We start from the raw sequence: 14,054 nt of genomic DNA, 5'->3' as shown, positions 1-14,054 counted from the left end.
GCACCCGGCTCCTGCGACGGCACGCCCATGCTGGCAAAGGGGTTTTTGGACGCGGCAGCTACACGGCGCGGCTGCTCAGCAGGCTTCGCTTTCTCCCCACTTTTGTCGTGCTCGGGCTCCCTATGCGACGCACCGCCCAACTCAGCCCCAGCCACCGGCACAGGCCCCAACCGCGACCTTTCCTCAAGCAATTTCTCGTAATACTCCTCCTGCTCCTCAAGCTTCTGCTGGAGCAGCTCATCGTGCTCCGCAATGCGCTTATTTGCCTCGAGAAGCGCGTCCTCCAACTCCTCCTCGCGGCTCTCCTGGAGCTGGCGCAACTCTTCCTGCAGCTGACGCAACTCTTCCTGCAGCTTGGCGTTCGCTGCCTTGAGCTCGGCCTCCGTGCGCTGCAGGGCGGCCTCCGCCGCCTCACGGCCGCGTTCAGCGTCGGCACACTGCTGCGACAGGCGGGCGAGCTCTTCTTCCATATCTTGGTAGTGTTGTATTTTGTTGCATGTGTCGTGGCTATATTGTAGATCTCTCAGCTGTTGTTCAAGGCACTTTATGGTGTCTTCTCCGAGGCTTCGTTGTTCGTCACTTTGCCTTAGTTCCTGCTCCATCACACTAGCCTTATGTGTGATTGCGGTCACCTCCCTCTGGAGTGCCTCTTTGCTTTTTATGAGGGCCCCGTTTTCGTCCTCAAGGTTGCTGCACTTGATTATTTCCTCCTTTAGTTTTAACTGCAGCTCTTGTATCTCATTATCTTTGCACGCAAGCAGCGACTCGGCGCGGACAAGTGCCTCCGAAGTTCCTAAGGGATCGTGGCTCAGGTGAGCCTGTTCATGTGTATGCGGAGCGTTGTATTGTGTTTTCACGTCGTCAAGGCTTTTCTCAGCCCCTGCACGTGCGTCGGCGTCGCCTGGTGGACGCTGCTTGCTTGCTGCCTCCACAGAGCTGCGGCGCATTTGCATGTCACGCTGTGCTAACTCCGTCGTGAGCCGCTCCAGCGCCTCCCGCTGCTGTTCAATCGTCTCGTGCAGCAGGAGGCTTTCCTGCGTTAGTGCCTCGATCTGCCAGGCATCACGTGCGTGCTGCTCGTGAACAGACTCCGGCAGTGCGTGATCAATGATGGCGGTCGCAGCGACGTGTGGAGTGGAAACGCCCCCTCCCTCCGCACGTTCCTCCGAGGCCAGTTCCGTCGGCTGCGGCAAAACGAACGGGAGGTCATACGCTGCCTCGGGGCCCGCGCTGGCTTCGTTTGCCGCACAGCTGCTTTGCTCTTGCGCCGTGTCTGCGCAGCGCCCTGAGTCCGACCGCGTCTTCTGCTCCTCTGCCGCGCGTAGCCGCTCTTGGAAGAGCAGGCGTCCGCGCTGCTGCAGTCGCGCCGTCTCCGCCGAGCTGCGGTCGACGTCCTTCAGGCGGTAGAACTCCAGCAGGGCCTGGCCACGCTCCAGGCGCAGCCTCCGCAGCCCCTCCTCCATCGGCGTCCGTCGCCGCCGCGAAGCAGCCGGAGGAACACGCGGGCACGCGCCGAGAAGACCACTCAGTTGGGCGGCGTCGCAGAGGCTGCAGCCGCGTCGTAAAGGTGTGGGACGGGAGCAAACGCCAAAGCAACAAAGGCGCAAGCAGAACCTTTTTCTTCTTCTTCTTCTTTTGTTTCGCGGATCCTAATTCTGCAAAACGGCAAAAATTCCTCCTGTGGAATGGGGTACAGGCGTCAGTGGAGGCAGACACACACGCAGGCAGGTTAAGCGAGGAAGAGGCAGCCAAACCCCACGCACGAGGGCGGCCAGACGCACAGTTGCGAAGGCATTGAAAAATAAGAGAAAAAAAAAGCAAAGGCAAATAATTCACATTTGCACACAAAGCAAAAACTAGAAATGAAAAGGAACAAAAAAAAAGAGGGAAAGAAAGAACAAGAAAAGCAGCATGGAACGCAATGGAACTTCCTTTTTCCTGACTTTGACCGACAAGCAAGAACGGGTACCACGGGCGGTGGTGGCGGTAGTGGCGCAGCGCCCATGCCGAAAGCCCATTTTCCAAGAACACTAGAACAAAAAAAACGCAATAGTAGGCAAATCGTCCATCCACGCCCCCCAAACAAGCAACCACACACACTCACACACAAGCAGCTTTTTCATCCCCAGCTTTGCTTCACCGCTTCCTCGGAAACCGATTTCTTTCGGCCGTGGATTCTCTCCCATTTGGCCGTCTACTTGACGTTCACAAGGCGACGGTAATGCTTTTCCACCGTGTGCAAGAGAGCCTGCACCGTACGTTGGTCGGCCTCATCCTTAATGGGGAACAATGGCACGGTCAGTACCTGCACCGTGTTGCCCTCCTCTGCGTCGATTCCACAGGGAGGACAAACGCCATGAAGGGAAGACTGGCGACGAACGACAACTTGCTGCAGAATCAGACGCAGAATGGCCATGGCCTGTTCGTACATGTGCTGCTGCCGAACGTGTTGCCCGTCGGGTCGTGCCTCCTCCTCCTCCATGACGTTGTCTTGCTCGTTTGTGTCACCGAGCATAAGCTCCTCGGTGGCCGCCGCACGAATGAGCGACACGGTGCGTTGGAACAACAGTGTGTGTGCGCTGGGGTACGTCGACTTTTGCGGGCTCATCGGAGGTGGCGCAATAGAATCAAAAGAGGCCTCCAGCCCTTGTGTGTTCTCGCTGGAGAACCCCAGCGGCGCGGAGCCCAGGCCTCTAAGTGTGCTGCTGGGCAACAAATTCCTCTTCAGCCGCTGCGCAGTTTCCTGAATGTAATTCTCCATCAACCTGATATCGTCAGGAAGAGCAAGGCGCAGCGGAACGCGGGTGCCAGCACACGTGCTGCTGGGGGCGTCCACGCAGACCATTCCATCGGTTAAAGGGTGTTCCTCCCGTAGTACCGCCGTTGCCGCCGCACAGAGAAGCTCCCAGGCGTAGGACAACAACACGAGCCCGCGGCCAGGGTCGCTTTCCACCTCCAAGACGTTGTGACGTAGGATGTAAAAATAGTCGCGAAGTGCTTGATAAATGATTTGCTGACGCTGCAACGCACTCTGGTTAGGGCCAAGGCCCTGAATATTAATCGCGCCCTGATGCTCCTCCCTAGAGAGAACTTGAGCCGGGAGGTCAGCCGCCGCCGCCGCCGCCGCCGTCGTCGTTGCCGACACCGTCACCACCACCTCTGCCGCGGATGATTCTTGGGCCGTGAGGGCCGCGGTGGCAGGCACTACATCTTCCTCCTCCGCTGTTAGCACTTTTGCCGTGAGTACGGCCTCTGCATCAGCTGCAGCCGCGTCCACGGCGCGCTTCACAGCCTGCACCACCTCCGTTGCCCGCATCGCTTCCGGCTGGGAAATCCACGGGTGGGCTCGCACCTGTTCGATCGTGTAGCGCGTCTTCGAGTCTGGATCCAAAATGTGCCGCAAGAGCTCGTAGCACTCACGCGAAAGCGGGCCAACCCCCAACGGAGTTTGGTTGAGCACACCCCCGCCCTGTCGCTTCGTGTCGGAACGGAGGACGTTGCACGACATCTCCACCTCCTCCGCACGAGTAATGGCCTTCAACAGCTGGTCCGGCGTGCGAACCGAGGAGGCGGAGTGCAGGTAGGGGTGCCTGGCAAAAAGCAATTCATACATGATGACCCCAAGCGCCCATACCTCCGCCTGGTAGTCGTACAGTTCACGCGAGAGCCGCTCGGGCGACATGTAGGCTACCGTCCCCACAGCAGATTCAAACATTACATCTGCGGTTGGATCGCACGGGCCCCTGCCAAGCGCCGGCGTTTGCTTTGCCATGCCCCAGTCAGCCACCTTCACCACAGCCTCGTCAATATTGCTGGAAGTCAGAAGAATATTGGCCGGCTTTAGGTCACGGTGCATCATGCGATTGCTTTTAAGAAAACAAAAAAATCCACAAGCTGCCGCATGACGTGCTTCGCCTGCCGCTCCGAAAGTGGATCATGCCGTGCGAGAAACTCCTTCAGGTCTCCCCCGTGGCAGAGCTCTAAAACGAGTGCCAGTGTCAGCTCAGGCTTACTCTTCGACTCTTGTCGAAATGCGCCAAACATACGAAGAATGTTTGGGTGGCTCAGCTTCTGCAGGCGACTTAGCTCCCTCTGTTCAATCGACATCTTCGCGCGCTTGCTTACTGGCCCTTTAAGTAGCTTCACAGCCACCTCGCTGCCCTCCGCCCGATGCCAGCCGCGGTAGACGGTTCCAAACTTCCCCTTGCCCAAGACCGTCCCCAGATCCACCACGTAGTCGCCAAGAAAACAGACGCGCCCTTTCGGGTTCGACACCGGCGCCGGGACTGAAGGTGGCGGCTGCGGCCGCTCGTCAGCACCCGCCCGTGCGTCCTCGGTGTGGCCAGCCTCAACCTCCCCTCCCCCTCCCGCCGTTGCTGCTGCTGATGCTGCAGCTGCTGCTGCTTCCCTTTCCCCTTTCCACTCATCCTCCTCGGTGAAACGCGGACAGGTCGTCTCCGTGGCGGCGCAATCAATGGAGCCAGATTGCTGCTCCGGCGCCCCTGTCTCTGCTGCGTTGGGTGCAAAGAAGCGACGCATGTCTTCTACGCCCCGCAGCTGTAGGACAGACATGACCGTCAAAAGCCCCTTCTCACTGGTGTCGAAGGTTCCGAGCGGTTGAATCTTGTCTGGCCACCGTTGCAGCAGCAACGCGAGGCCCTTCGCGGCCTCCTTGCGAAGCTCGTCCCGCCTCTCCAAGCCCCCCTTAAGCGTCAAGACACCTACCGCCATGCCGTCTCCGACATGTCTGCCGCGGTAGATGACACCAAAGTCTCCCTCACCGACAACGTCCTCCCAGTCCACGGTGTAGCTCAATGGCTCAGCGGTCCCGCCCCCGTGTGGACACGCCACGGCGTCGCTTCCCCCAGCACCGTCGCCGCCTCCCTCGCACTCAGTGCCAGTAGGGGCCGGTGGCTGTGGCTCGGAGGAACTTGACGCCTCCATCCCCGCTCGCTTCCGTGACCCGGTTCGTGTTCGTTTCTAATTTTCGCTCGCACCCAGTGTGCCGATCTACTGCCGTTGCCTTCGTAAGTTTCCCCGTGCCTTGTCTAGCGCTTTTTTCGCGCCTCTAGTGCGCGCGCGTCTGTGTGTGTTTGTGTGAGTGTGAGTGTGGGTGTGTGTGTTCAAGTGTAGTGTCCACAGTTGAGAAGAGCTAAAAGGTGAGAAATAAAAAACTAAATAAAAACAAAAATAAAAGAGAAAAAAAGGAAGAAAGTGGAGGCAAAGATGTCACGTAGCCGCAGTGGTAGCATCCGATACACACGCATGCTATAAAAAAAAAACAAGGGGGAATGCAAAGGAAAGAGAAAGATGAAGTGCGTATGTGTGTGTGAGAGAGAGAGAGAGGCACGTGCACAGATGCACGATAGACACAAATGGGAGAGAAAATGCGCTGCAGCGCGCCTCCTCCCTCGCGGGTCCCGCAGCAAAAACAGCTACCAATTACCACCGCCACTGCTGCTGCTGTCAGAGTTGCTGGCGTGACGGCCCACGTTGCGCGTGTGGGGCGGTCGCGCTGCCGCCAACTCGGTACTTCGTAGTGGCTCCTCGTGTATGCCTGTTGGAAGGGCCCCTCCCCCCCCCCCGCTGCGCAGACGCCACTTCCCTCGCTATCGATGCATGCAGGAACAGCACGCCCGTACGCCGGTGCCGCCAAGCGCGTGCATGCGTGCGCCGGGGCGACGAAGAAAGCGGACGCGCGCCCCTTATATGCATCCCTGCAAAAGCCGAGGAAAAGGAAAGAGGAGGAGGAGACGAGGGAAAGTGTCATGAGGGATTAAGGGTGCAGACAGCCGCGAGCAGCTGAGAGAAGAGGCGAGTCCCACGCGGGCACGCAATGCGCAGAGAGGAGGAACGGGGCTAATGCATCGACAAGCATGGGCAGACAAAGAAAGAAAGAAAGCGTGTCAAAAGGCACCGTGAACGAAACATGGCATTTACTGCTTTTGTTTGGGTGGAAGAACTCGAAGCGAGAGAGAAAAAGAAAAAGAAAAAATGAATAGCAGCAACACAGCGCATGAGGCACCAGCAGGGCCACTGCGTCGAAACGCCGTGGCGATGCTTCGCCCAGGAAAAGAAAAAGAGAGAGTAGGAGAGTAGAAGCGGGAGAAAAACGGAGGGATGGAAGAAAAAAAGAGAAAAGAAAAAACACACGGCAGCCGAACAATAAGACAAAAACAATAAAAACAAACAAACAAACAAACAAAAACGGAGTGGTGGCGGCGGCGGAATGCAGCGGCAAAACAAGACGTCTTCTTCCGCGTTGCCTGTGTGTGTGTGTGTGTCTCTGCTTCCACTTCCCCCGCGCGCCCTCGCCTCGGTCGCCGCCGTTGGTTTTGGAAAGAAACTCCGTCGGGACTGGACTCCCTCCGCCCAGCCCATCGGCGTCATCGCAGCACGTCGCCCCCTGCCACTTCTCCAGCGCAGTCCCGCAAGACACGCACCCAGGCACGGTGGTGGAGAGCAAAAGGCAAACAAACAAGCAAACAACAAACAAACAAACAAAGGAGGCCAACAGTGCCGAAAAAAGGGCGTCATTGGCGACTAGCAACTGCAGCCTAAGCTGATGTCAACGGGACACGAGCCTCACCTTTTGTTTTTGTTTTGTTTTCATCCCTCGTCTCAATGTAACCCGCTCCATTTTTTCACCGATTGTTGTTTATGCACACTGGCATCCCCGCTTCGAGTGGGTGGGTGGGGGGAGGGAGGGGCGGCGGGCCTCGCAGGTGGGTGCCCCACTCCCGTGGAGCTTATGGTGGTCAAGTCTCACCTCAGAGCCCCGTGCCTTCCTCGTCTGCCCCCCTGTTTGTTTGCTCCCTCGGCTGTCTTGCACTCCACGCTGTTGTTTTGTCCGTGCACACGCACGCACAGAGAGAGAGGGAAAGAAAGAAAAAGAGAGACAGCCACCCTTCTCCCTCCTCTGCTCCTCTTCTTCTGCGTCTGTGTGCGTGTGTCATGTTTGCTTCCGCTCCTTTTAAAATGCCCCACTCACTCTTTCCCTCTTTCTCTCTATTTTCTCCGTTTGTTGTTGTTGTTTTTTTGCGCCCTCGTTCTCCATTTTGTTGACCGCCACCTCCTTCCCTTTCCACTCAGAAAGAAAATGGGTATGACCGCAAGTACAGGAAGAAACGCTGCTTACTGTTGAGAAACCTAAGCACACACACACACACACACGTGTAGGCACCCCACACACATAGCTGTGTATGCGTGTGTGCATGCGGCCTCGTGGCACGCACGTGGATAGAAGCATACATCACACACGTCAGCTCTTACCCGCCTCACTCACTCTCCTTCCTGAGCTACCAAGTTACGGTGAAGGAGAAACTTTTTCTCCCTTTGGGTTCTACCCCTCTTGCGCGCTCCTCCTCTCCTTCGCTCGTCCACTCTTATTTTTCTTTCCTTCGCGCCATACGCTTCTTTTTCTTTTTTCGCCTCTCTTTCTCTCCCTTCTCACGCACCACCTCTTTGGAGTTTGTTTCATTTAGTCTTTTTCCGTTATTTCCTTTTTTTTTTCCAGTGTCTTCGGTTGGTGGTGCTCTTTAGGCTTAACTCATGCTTCTCCTCTTTTGTCAGCATTCTTCCGTCATTGATTTCGTTTCTCACTTTAAGTCCTCCACGTCACTCTTGTATTCTTTTTTTTTGTTTTCTCTCTCCCTTTTGCTAAAGGAGAAAGTTTTCTTGTAGTTTTTCCCCCGCTGCCGCTGCTGCTGCCTCTGGAGCCCTTTGACTCGCTGCGCTTCCCCGTCTTTCTTTTCCTTCGTGCGTGTGTGTTTGTGCGGGGGGGTGGAGCGGGGTGGGGGGTGGGGGCGTCTCTCTCTCCCTCTTTTTTTTCACGAACCATCCGTCAGTAGCAGCGGTCTCCACGCACAGCTATTTACATGCACAGGGAGGCAGACCCACGCACACACGCCATGCATGTATGTATATGTATATATATATAGATATTTATATATGCGCCTCTGAGTGTATAACTGCAGGGGGGAGGAAGATGGTGTTATATATATATATATATATATGAGGGAGAGAGATAACAACTGATAAATGGCAGGACCCCCTCCTTCTCCTCCTCCTCATCCTCCTCCTCCTTGCTTTATTTTGTCTTTCTCTTTTTTTTTTTACGTTCCTTCTCAGACAACTCCCACAGACACACACAAATACACATGCATGCCCCTTCCCCCCGCCCCCAATCTTCTTCTTTTTTTTTGTGGTTTCTTCCTTTGTTTTTATCCCTCGGGTTTTTTTTTTTTGCTTTACTCCTGTGTGCGTGTGTGTTCCTTGGATTTTATTTACTTCCCTCTTTTTTTTCCCCCCCCCCTTTTCTGTCGTTTCTTTTTTCCCCCTTTTTTTACCACACTCTCCCTCTATTCTTCTTCTTTTCACTGCTTTTGTTTGGGGACGGGGAGGGTTGTTTGGTTTCGTAGCGAATGTTGCAATGCACGCACGCACGCACGCACGCAGAGGGAGGGGAGGGAGGGAGGGAGGGGGGCATTAAGAAATGGGAGGGAGGGAGGGTGAAAGTCAGAGCGAGAGCGAGACGGGGAAGGGCACTCTTTATTCCCCCTTTTACTTTCCTTGTTTTTGTTTCTTTTTCGCTTTTGTTTTTTCTTTTCTTCGTTCGTTGTTCTTATCATCTTGCCCTCCCTTTTTCCTTCTTGGCGTGTCTGTTTATGTTGTTGTTGTTGCACCTCCCCCTCTCTCTCTCACTCTCTCTTCTTTTCGTTGTTGTTGTTTCCTCTGCATCGTCGGGCGGGACTTGCGAGGTCCGGGAAAAGAAGCCGCCACCACCGCACACCGCACACGCAACATGTGCAGGACACTTTGTGTGTGTGTGTGTGTGCGGGTGCACGTACAACCGTTAAGTACGCAAAGGCATATTCAGCTACACATATACATATATATATATATATATATGTATTACTGCACGCGTGCATCGCCGCACACATCGACAGGCAGCACCCCCCCCCCCCGTCGTACGTCGTGCCACCGCTGCACATGCATCGGTTGGATGCGCATGCGCATTTCACCCGCACAGACCCGTCATACAGTTCTCACCATCGTTCCATTATTGTTTGTGCTACTACTCCTACCACCAACACGGCTTCCGCAACCCACTTTTTCCCCCTCTTTTTTGTGTTATTTCATTTTATTTCCTCCCTCCCCACTCCCCACCCGCAGACTCCAAGTTCTTTCTTTTTTTTTGTCGTTTTTTTCGTTTTTTTTTTCTTCTTCTTTTATCGTGTGTTATAAAATATGTGCTGCAGTACATATCTCTTTATCCTACTGAGTTGTTTTCCGCCGTCGTCGCCTGTCGCCTTATTTCTTTTTTTTCCCCCCGCCCGAGTTGCCTGCATCCGCCGCGTGGAACCCACAACACTCACGTGTGTATAATTCATGTAATTATTTATAAAGGTGAAAAAATGTACCGGGTGAGGCGTATGCGTGCATCAACGCAATTACACGCCATTACATACACACACACGCATAGAGGAGAGTGAGGCATGCATGCATGTGTGTGTGCGCATATATATATATATATATATGTCTGGGTAGGGTTCTTTTCATTGGCTGCCTTGGCCAGCATCGCTGCTGCTGCTGCTGCTGCTAGTTGGCTGCCGCGCCGCTGCGGGGGAAAGGGGGGACGAGAGAATTGGCTGCGCGCCGCAACTTTTGTTGAGCGCCCTCCCCCCGCCCCGCCCATCACAACTGCCGCCCGGTTTTTCTTTTTTTTTCTTTTGGAGGAAGAGGAGGAGGAGGGGGGGGGTTTGTTTTGTTTTTCGTTGGTTTATCGCTCAACCCCCCCCCCCCCCGCTTTTCCCCTCAGCACCCCTTTGCTTTTGCTTCTCTGTCCTCTGCAAAAGAGAAACAGAGAAAACAAAAACAAAAACAAAAACCGCCTATTGGGGCGGAGGCGCGCGGGTCCTCCGCTCCACGGCGAGCCGCTGCATTTCCCCCACGCCCTCTCTCCCGCTTCTCGCCCGCACCCCACCCATCCCCTCCTTCCGCACGCTTCTCGCTCTTTTGTGCCGCTGGTGGTCTCCTTCGTTCTTTTCTTGTTTTGTGTCGGTGTGTTTTGCCTGGTTGCTGTGCTTCTCGTTTCCCCCCCGCCATCACCGCCGCCGCCTCTGCCGCTGCTGCTGCTGCTGCTGTCGCTCTCTTGTGCGTTTGTCCGCCCGCCCTCGCTCAGCCGCCGAGCGGGCCCCGCTCCATCCCCGCCATCGTCTCACTGTAGAGGCCGTGGATGTCCTGCGGCGGGTTGTCGTCGATGTGCTCGCGCCACTTCTCCCACAGCAGCTGGATTGTGCACTCCACCGTGTTGTCCTCGAGCAGGTGCTGCGGCACCACCGTCCCCTTGTCGCTGACTTTGTAGGCGTTGATCAGGTAGAGGGCCTGCAGCGTGAAGGTCATCACCACGCGCAGGTGCTTGGGCAGGTCGGGAATGTCGCGGAACTTCTCCTGCAGGTACTCCAGCCGCTCCTGCCGCGTCGTCAGGCTAACCTGGTAGTCGGAGGGGAAGACGAGCACGTAGTGCAGCAGGAGCCCCCCAATCGCCGAGGGCATCTCCCCAAACGGCAAGAGAAAGGAATAGGAGGCAAAGTCGAGCAAACTACAGCTGCTGTTCCCGGCCAGGAACACGGTTGTGGCAATCACCTCCACCAGCTCGCGCAGGCAGCGGCACATGGCTCGAACCATCACCGTAAACGCGCAGAGGTGTCGGCTGTAGACTGGGGCCCAAATAAACGGCAAATCCTCAGTTTCCCGGCGGTACGGCACAGAAATGAGGCAACCAATGCGCGAGGCCAGTAGCACACGAGGGTCACAGTTAGATTCCTGGTTCTCCATTGAAATTGCTAGCTGCGGGTCTGCGGGGTCAATGTATCGACACGGCAAACTACCAATAATTCCAACGCGAAGAATTTCTGTTAACACGACAAACGCATTTTGAAAGGAACGCGGGTTGTTTTTAATGGCGTTCATCAAGTAGGTGGGGAAGTAGACTGTGGGGTACTCGGTGACGCCGTCCTCGGGCAGGGCGTCGGGGAGGTCGTGGTAGTTGTTGCTGTTGCTATCCTGGACCAGCATGGGCGCCGCCTCCGCGTTGCCCATCCGCCCCATCGCCGCCATCCCCTCTTCCTCGCCCATCACCATCATCTCCCCCTCCTCCACGGCCTCCGGTGAGGCCGTGGAGTGGGAAAAGTAGCCAAGAAAATCAAAGGCCTTAAGAAGCACCGCAAAGAAGGTTTCCCTCTTGCCGTGATAACGTATCGGCGCCCTACGCGGAGAGCAGTTACTTGGTTCCCGTATCGGTCGTGCGGCCTCGGCGCTGAAGGTGAGCACGGAGGCAATGCTATACCGCTCAAAGTGTTCCTCGTCCAGCTGCTGCAACTCCTCACTACTTGAGACCTCCCACTCATCCAGGTTGATAAGATCCCTTGGTCGCTGCATGGGCGCCAGAATAGGCTTAAACCAGCGAACCCACGACAGGCACTCCGTGTTTTTGGGGTGCTTGTCCTTCGCAATCTTCTTGAAGACCTGGGCAATGATCTGACTCCGCATCGTCATCAGCACATCCAACTTCTCATGGTAGTCCTTGGTGTCGGAGACCGGGCACTCGTCGCGAATGTAGGACTGCGTGACGACCGTCATGATACGCACCGAAAGTAGTCCCACAAATTGCAAGTAAAACAGAGATAGTGGTACGAAGTTCCCCAAAACCCCAATAAGATTCGCCGGCATATCGTCATTTGTCAGTCCTGGCTCAAGGACGCGAATGAGGTACACCAACGGGGAGTCATTCAATTTTGAGGAGAAAACCCCACTGTAACGAAGATAACCTCGCCCCTTGGAATGCTTGATGATGAGACCAGCCTTCTTCTTGTTTGCATCCTGCACAAAGGCGTACGCGTTAATAAAATCTTTGATGGAGCGATACTTGGGCGTCTCACTGGAGAGTTCCTCGTACACCTCCTCCATGGTGAGGTTGAGGCCTACGCTAGTGGAGGAGAGCGCAGGATGCGTGGCGGTAATTAAACCAAGGTCCATGAGCCTATCCCCGGCGTCCTTTGTAGAGGTTTCCGTGACATGGAAAGGAAACAAGGCGCGCAGAACCTTATCCCGGTCAAAGTGAGACACATTGCTGTTGGAAACGTCGATTTGCACAATAAGTTTCATCTTGTCGTAGGGAAGCAGCAGCAGCTCGGGAGGCCCCATCAGTAGGTCGGCAAGACCCTCCTTGTGGAAGGCGACCATCTGGGCCCAGTTGAGAAACGGGGCGGTGACGGCCATCACGTTTAACTCCTTCTTAAGGTGGCGGGAGACGGCCATCTGGACATCCTCGCCCAGCGGCTGATCAAACGCGGTTTGGATGTCCGCCTCGTCGGGAATTTCACCCTCCTCGAGCCTACCCCACACAAGATCGCGGGCCCGCAGCTCCCCCTCAGAGGTTAAAAAGGTTTCTACATCGCCACTCACGCTGAGTCCGTTGAAGACCCAAATGGGCTCCAGATTTAAACTTCGCATCCATTCCACGTGACGAGACACGGCGTCAAGCAGTTCCTCCGGAAGCGTGGAGTGCAAAAACCACAACGGATCGCGCTTCCGTAGCTCGTCACGAAGGCTGTTGAGGCAAAAGTTACCATCGACGGCGATTTTTAGCGGCGGATCTTTTTTCGGATCGTACCCGTCAGGGAAAAAGCTGGAGAGGGTGTCGACGGAAACCAAATCATGTTCGTAAAGGAAATCGTAAAGGTTTTCAGCCGGGCCAACCAAACTACACCGCTCTACATTGGAGGGATCAACCGGGTTCATGGGTGTGGGCATTATCGGCGGTTGTGCGGGTGGCACATTTGTCCCTGGCATGTAGTTTGCAGGCGGTACCATGCTGGGGGGAACCAAAGCAGGCTGTTGATTAAAACGACCTAGTGGAATACCACCACCTATCATACCAGGTTCCGGAGTTCCTACGCGAGGGTGTCGAGCAGCAGCAGAAATTGGCATTGGCGTGTTCATCATACCCTTGCTACGAGGATCAGGGTACGCGCCGGGAGCAGCCACAACTCCACCAGAAGAGCGAGCAACAGACATGGGGTTGCCTCCACCATACGGAGGCCCAGGCGGTGGTGGCGGCGGCGCCCCTACATTAGGACCATATCCCACTTGCGGTGGTGGGCTGAGAAGGTTGTCCTGATACCCGTCATGGCGCATCATTGGCCCCCCGTACATACCACCCTGCTGCATTGGATCCATTGGGGGATGACCACCTCGACCGTAACCCATGGGAGGCAGTGGGGCACCCTGACCTGGGAGGCCGCCGTAGGCGCCTGGGAGCGGCACAGCAGGAGGAACATTACCATGCATGGGTGAGTTACGCATATAAGGCATGCCTGCTCCACCACCCATGTGTGACGGCGAAGAGGAGGGAGGGTACTGTCCCGGGTGCACATCTTGATAAATGCCTCCCATGTCCCCGTAGCCGCCACCACCGCCCCCACCAGCCCCAGGGCCCATATGGCCATAACCTTGGTTATACATTGGCATTTGTTGCTGGTGTTGATGCTGCGGAGTATTCCAGCCGTTACCACCGGCAGAAACAACACCGCCACCACCACCACCACCTGGGCCGAAACCATGCGGAGGCATCGGCTGCATTCCATGCGGTGGAGGTCGGGAACCGTCGTAGACGTTGTTGTAGCTGCTATTGTGATGATGATGATGATGGTACTGGTGGTGCTGCTGCTGCTGCTGCTGCTGCTGCTGGTAGCCCATCGAGGGAGCCGGGGGCGCCATGGGTGATCCCTGCTGGCCCTGTCCGCGTCCCTGACGCTCGTTACCCCTGTTGCCACCCGCCTTTCTCATTCCTTAAGACAGTGTGCCCTATTTGTTCCGAGAAACAAAAAAAAACACAGGTAGCACACAAAAATAACTACGGACACCTTTTTTTTTTTTTTGGTTCGCAGAGAGAAAAAAAAAAAAGATGGGGAGGAGGAGGCGTGGAAGATTGCAGAGGAAGCGACAGCACGCACAAAGTGTGCATTTGGAGAGGACCAATAAAGCAGGCA

The 14,054-nt window shown here is 55.6% G+C and overlaps 4 protein-coding genes across 4 annotated transcripts in view, besides 26 other annotated features; all 4 read right to left on the bottom strand.

The window, feature by feature from the left end:
- The window catches only part of Tco025E_02987 (uncharacterized protein), a gene marked incomplete at both ends in the record, with an annotated part of 1,518 nt that extends 55 nt beyond the window's left edge, over positions 1-1,463 (bottom strand). Inside the window, one exon of the mRNA XM_029369909.1 lies at positions 1-1,463. This exon is cut by the window's left edge and continues 55 nt beyond it. Coding sequence (XP_029229946.1) covers positions 1-1,463 — 1,463 coding nt within the window.
- A 151-nt stretch (positions 1,464-1,614) lies between these two features.
- Positions 1,615-1,635: a microsatellite.
- Positions 1,636-2,194: 559 nt separating this feature from the next.
- On the bottom strand, positions 2,195-3,856 carry Tco025E_02986 (putative tyrosine protein kinase; the record flags this gene model as incomplete). The annotated part of the gene is made up of 1 exon (XM_029369908.1): positions 2,195-3,856. One exon carries the CDS (start codon positions 3,854-3,856, stop codon positions 2,195-2,197), a length of 1,662 nt encoding a protein of 553 aa, XP_029229945.1.
- Tco025E_02985 (protein kinase) lies at positions 3,856-4,944 on the bottom strand (the record flags this gene model as incomplete). Its single annotated transcript, XM_029369907.1, has 1 exon — positions 3,856-4,944. One exon carries the CDS (start codon positions 4,942-4,944, stop codon positions 3,856-3,858), a length of 1,089 nt encoding a protein of 362 aa, XP_029229944.1.
- Positions 4,945-5,081: 137 nt separating this feature from the next.
- Positions 5,082-5,123: a microsatellite.
- Positions 5,124-6,124: 1,001 nt separating this feature from the next.
- Positions 6,125-6,206: a microsatellite.
- A 61-nt stretch (positions 6,207-6,267) lies between these two features.
- Positions 6,268-6,284: a microsatellite.
- A 186-nt stretch (positions 6,285-6,470) lies between these two features.
- Positions 6,471-6,505: a microsatellite.
- A 180-nt stretch (positions 6,506-6,685) lies between these two features.
- Positions 6,686-6,717: a microsatellite.
- A 151-nt stretch (positions 6,718-6,868) lies between these two features.
- Positions 6,869-6,902: a microsatellite.
- A 252-nt stretch (positions 6,903-7,154) lies between these two features.
- Positions 7,155-7,173: a microsatellite.
- A 585-nt stretch (positions 7,174-7,758) lies between these two features.
- Positions 7,759-7,806: a microsatellite.
- A 108-nt stretch (positions 7,807-7,914) lies between these two features.
- Positions 7,915-7,952: a microsatellite.
- Positions 7,953-7,994: 42 nt separating this feature from the next.
- Positions 7,995-8,015: a microsatellite.
- A 34-nt stretch (positions 8,016-8,049) lies between these two features.
- Positions 8,050-8,085: a microsatellite.
- Positions 8,063-8,128: a sequence feature (A-rich).
- Positions 8,129-8,433: 305 nt separating this feature from the next.
- Positions 8,434-8,456: a microsatellite.
- Positions 8,457-8,511: a microsatellite.
- A 48-nt stretch (positions 8,512-8,559) lies between these two features.
- Positions 8,560-8,653: a sequence feature (GA-rich).
- A 31-nt stretch (positions 8,654-8,684) lies between these two features.
- Positions 8,685-8,713: a microsatellite.
- A 105-nt stretch (positions 8,714-8,818) lies between these two features.
- Positions 8,819-8,842: a microsatellite.
- A 27-nt stretch (positions 8,843-8,869) lies between these two features.
- Positions 8,870-8,914: a microsatellite.
- Positions 8,915-9,182: 268 nt separating this feature from the next.
- Positions 9,183-9,232: a sequence feature (A-rich).
- Positions 9,233-9,519: 287 nt separating this feature from the next.
- Positions 9,520-9,539: a microsatellite.
- Positions 9,540-9,581: 42 nt separating this feature from the next.
- Positions 9,582-9,623: a microsatellite.
- Positions 9,624-9,733: 110 nt separating this feature from the next.
- Positions 9,734-9,759: a microsatellite.
- A 92-nt stretch (positions 9,760-9,851) lies between these two features.
- Positions 9,852-9,890: a microsatellite.
- Positions 9,891-10,097: 207 nt separating this feature from the next.
- Positions 10,098-10,111: a microsatellite.
- Positions 10,112-10,145: a microsatellite.
- A 34-nt stretch (positions 10,146-10,179) lies between these two features.
- Positions 10,180-13,851, bottom strand: Tco025E_02984 (uncharacterized protein; the record flags this gene model as incomplete). Its single annotated transcript, XM_029369906.1, has 1 exon — positions 10,180-13,851. The coding sequence occupies one exon, from the start codon at positions 13,849-13,851 to the stop codon at positions 10,180-10,182; it is 3,672 nt and encodes a 1,223-aa protein (XP_029229943.1).
- Positions 13,852-14,054: the final 203 nt, after the last annotated feature.

The sequence above is a fragment of the Trypanosoma conorhini genome (assembly GCF_003719485.1).
Source record: "Trypanosoma conorhini strain 025E chromosome Unknown Tco_14.4_contig_00127, whole genome shotgun sequence".
NCBI classification, from domain to species: Eukaryota; Euglenozoa; class Kinetoplastea; order Trypanosomatida; family Trypanosomatidae; genus Trypanosoma; species Trypanosoma conorhini.
Note: the sequence above shows the minus strand (reverse complement) of the source record. Positions and strands in the feature narration are given on the sequence as shown.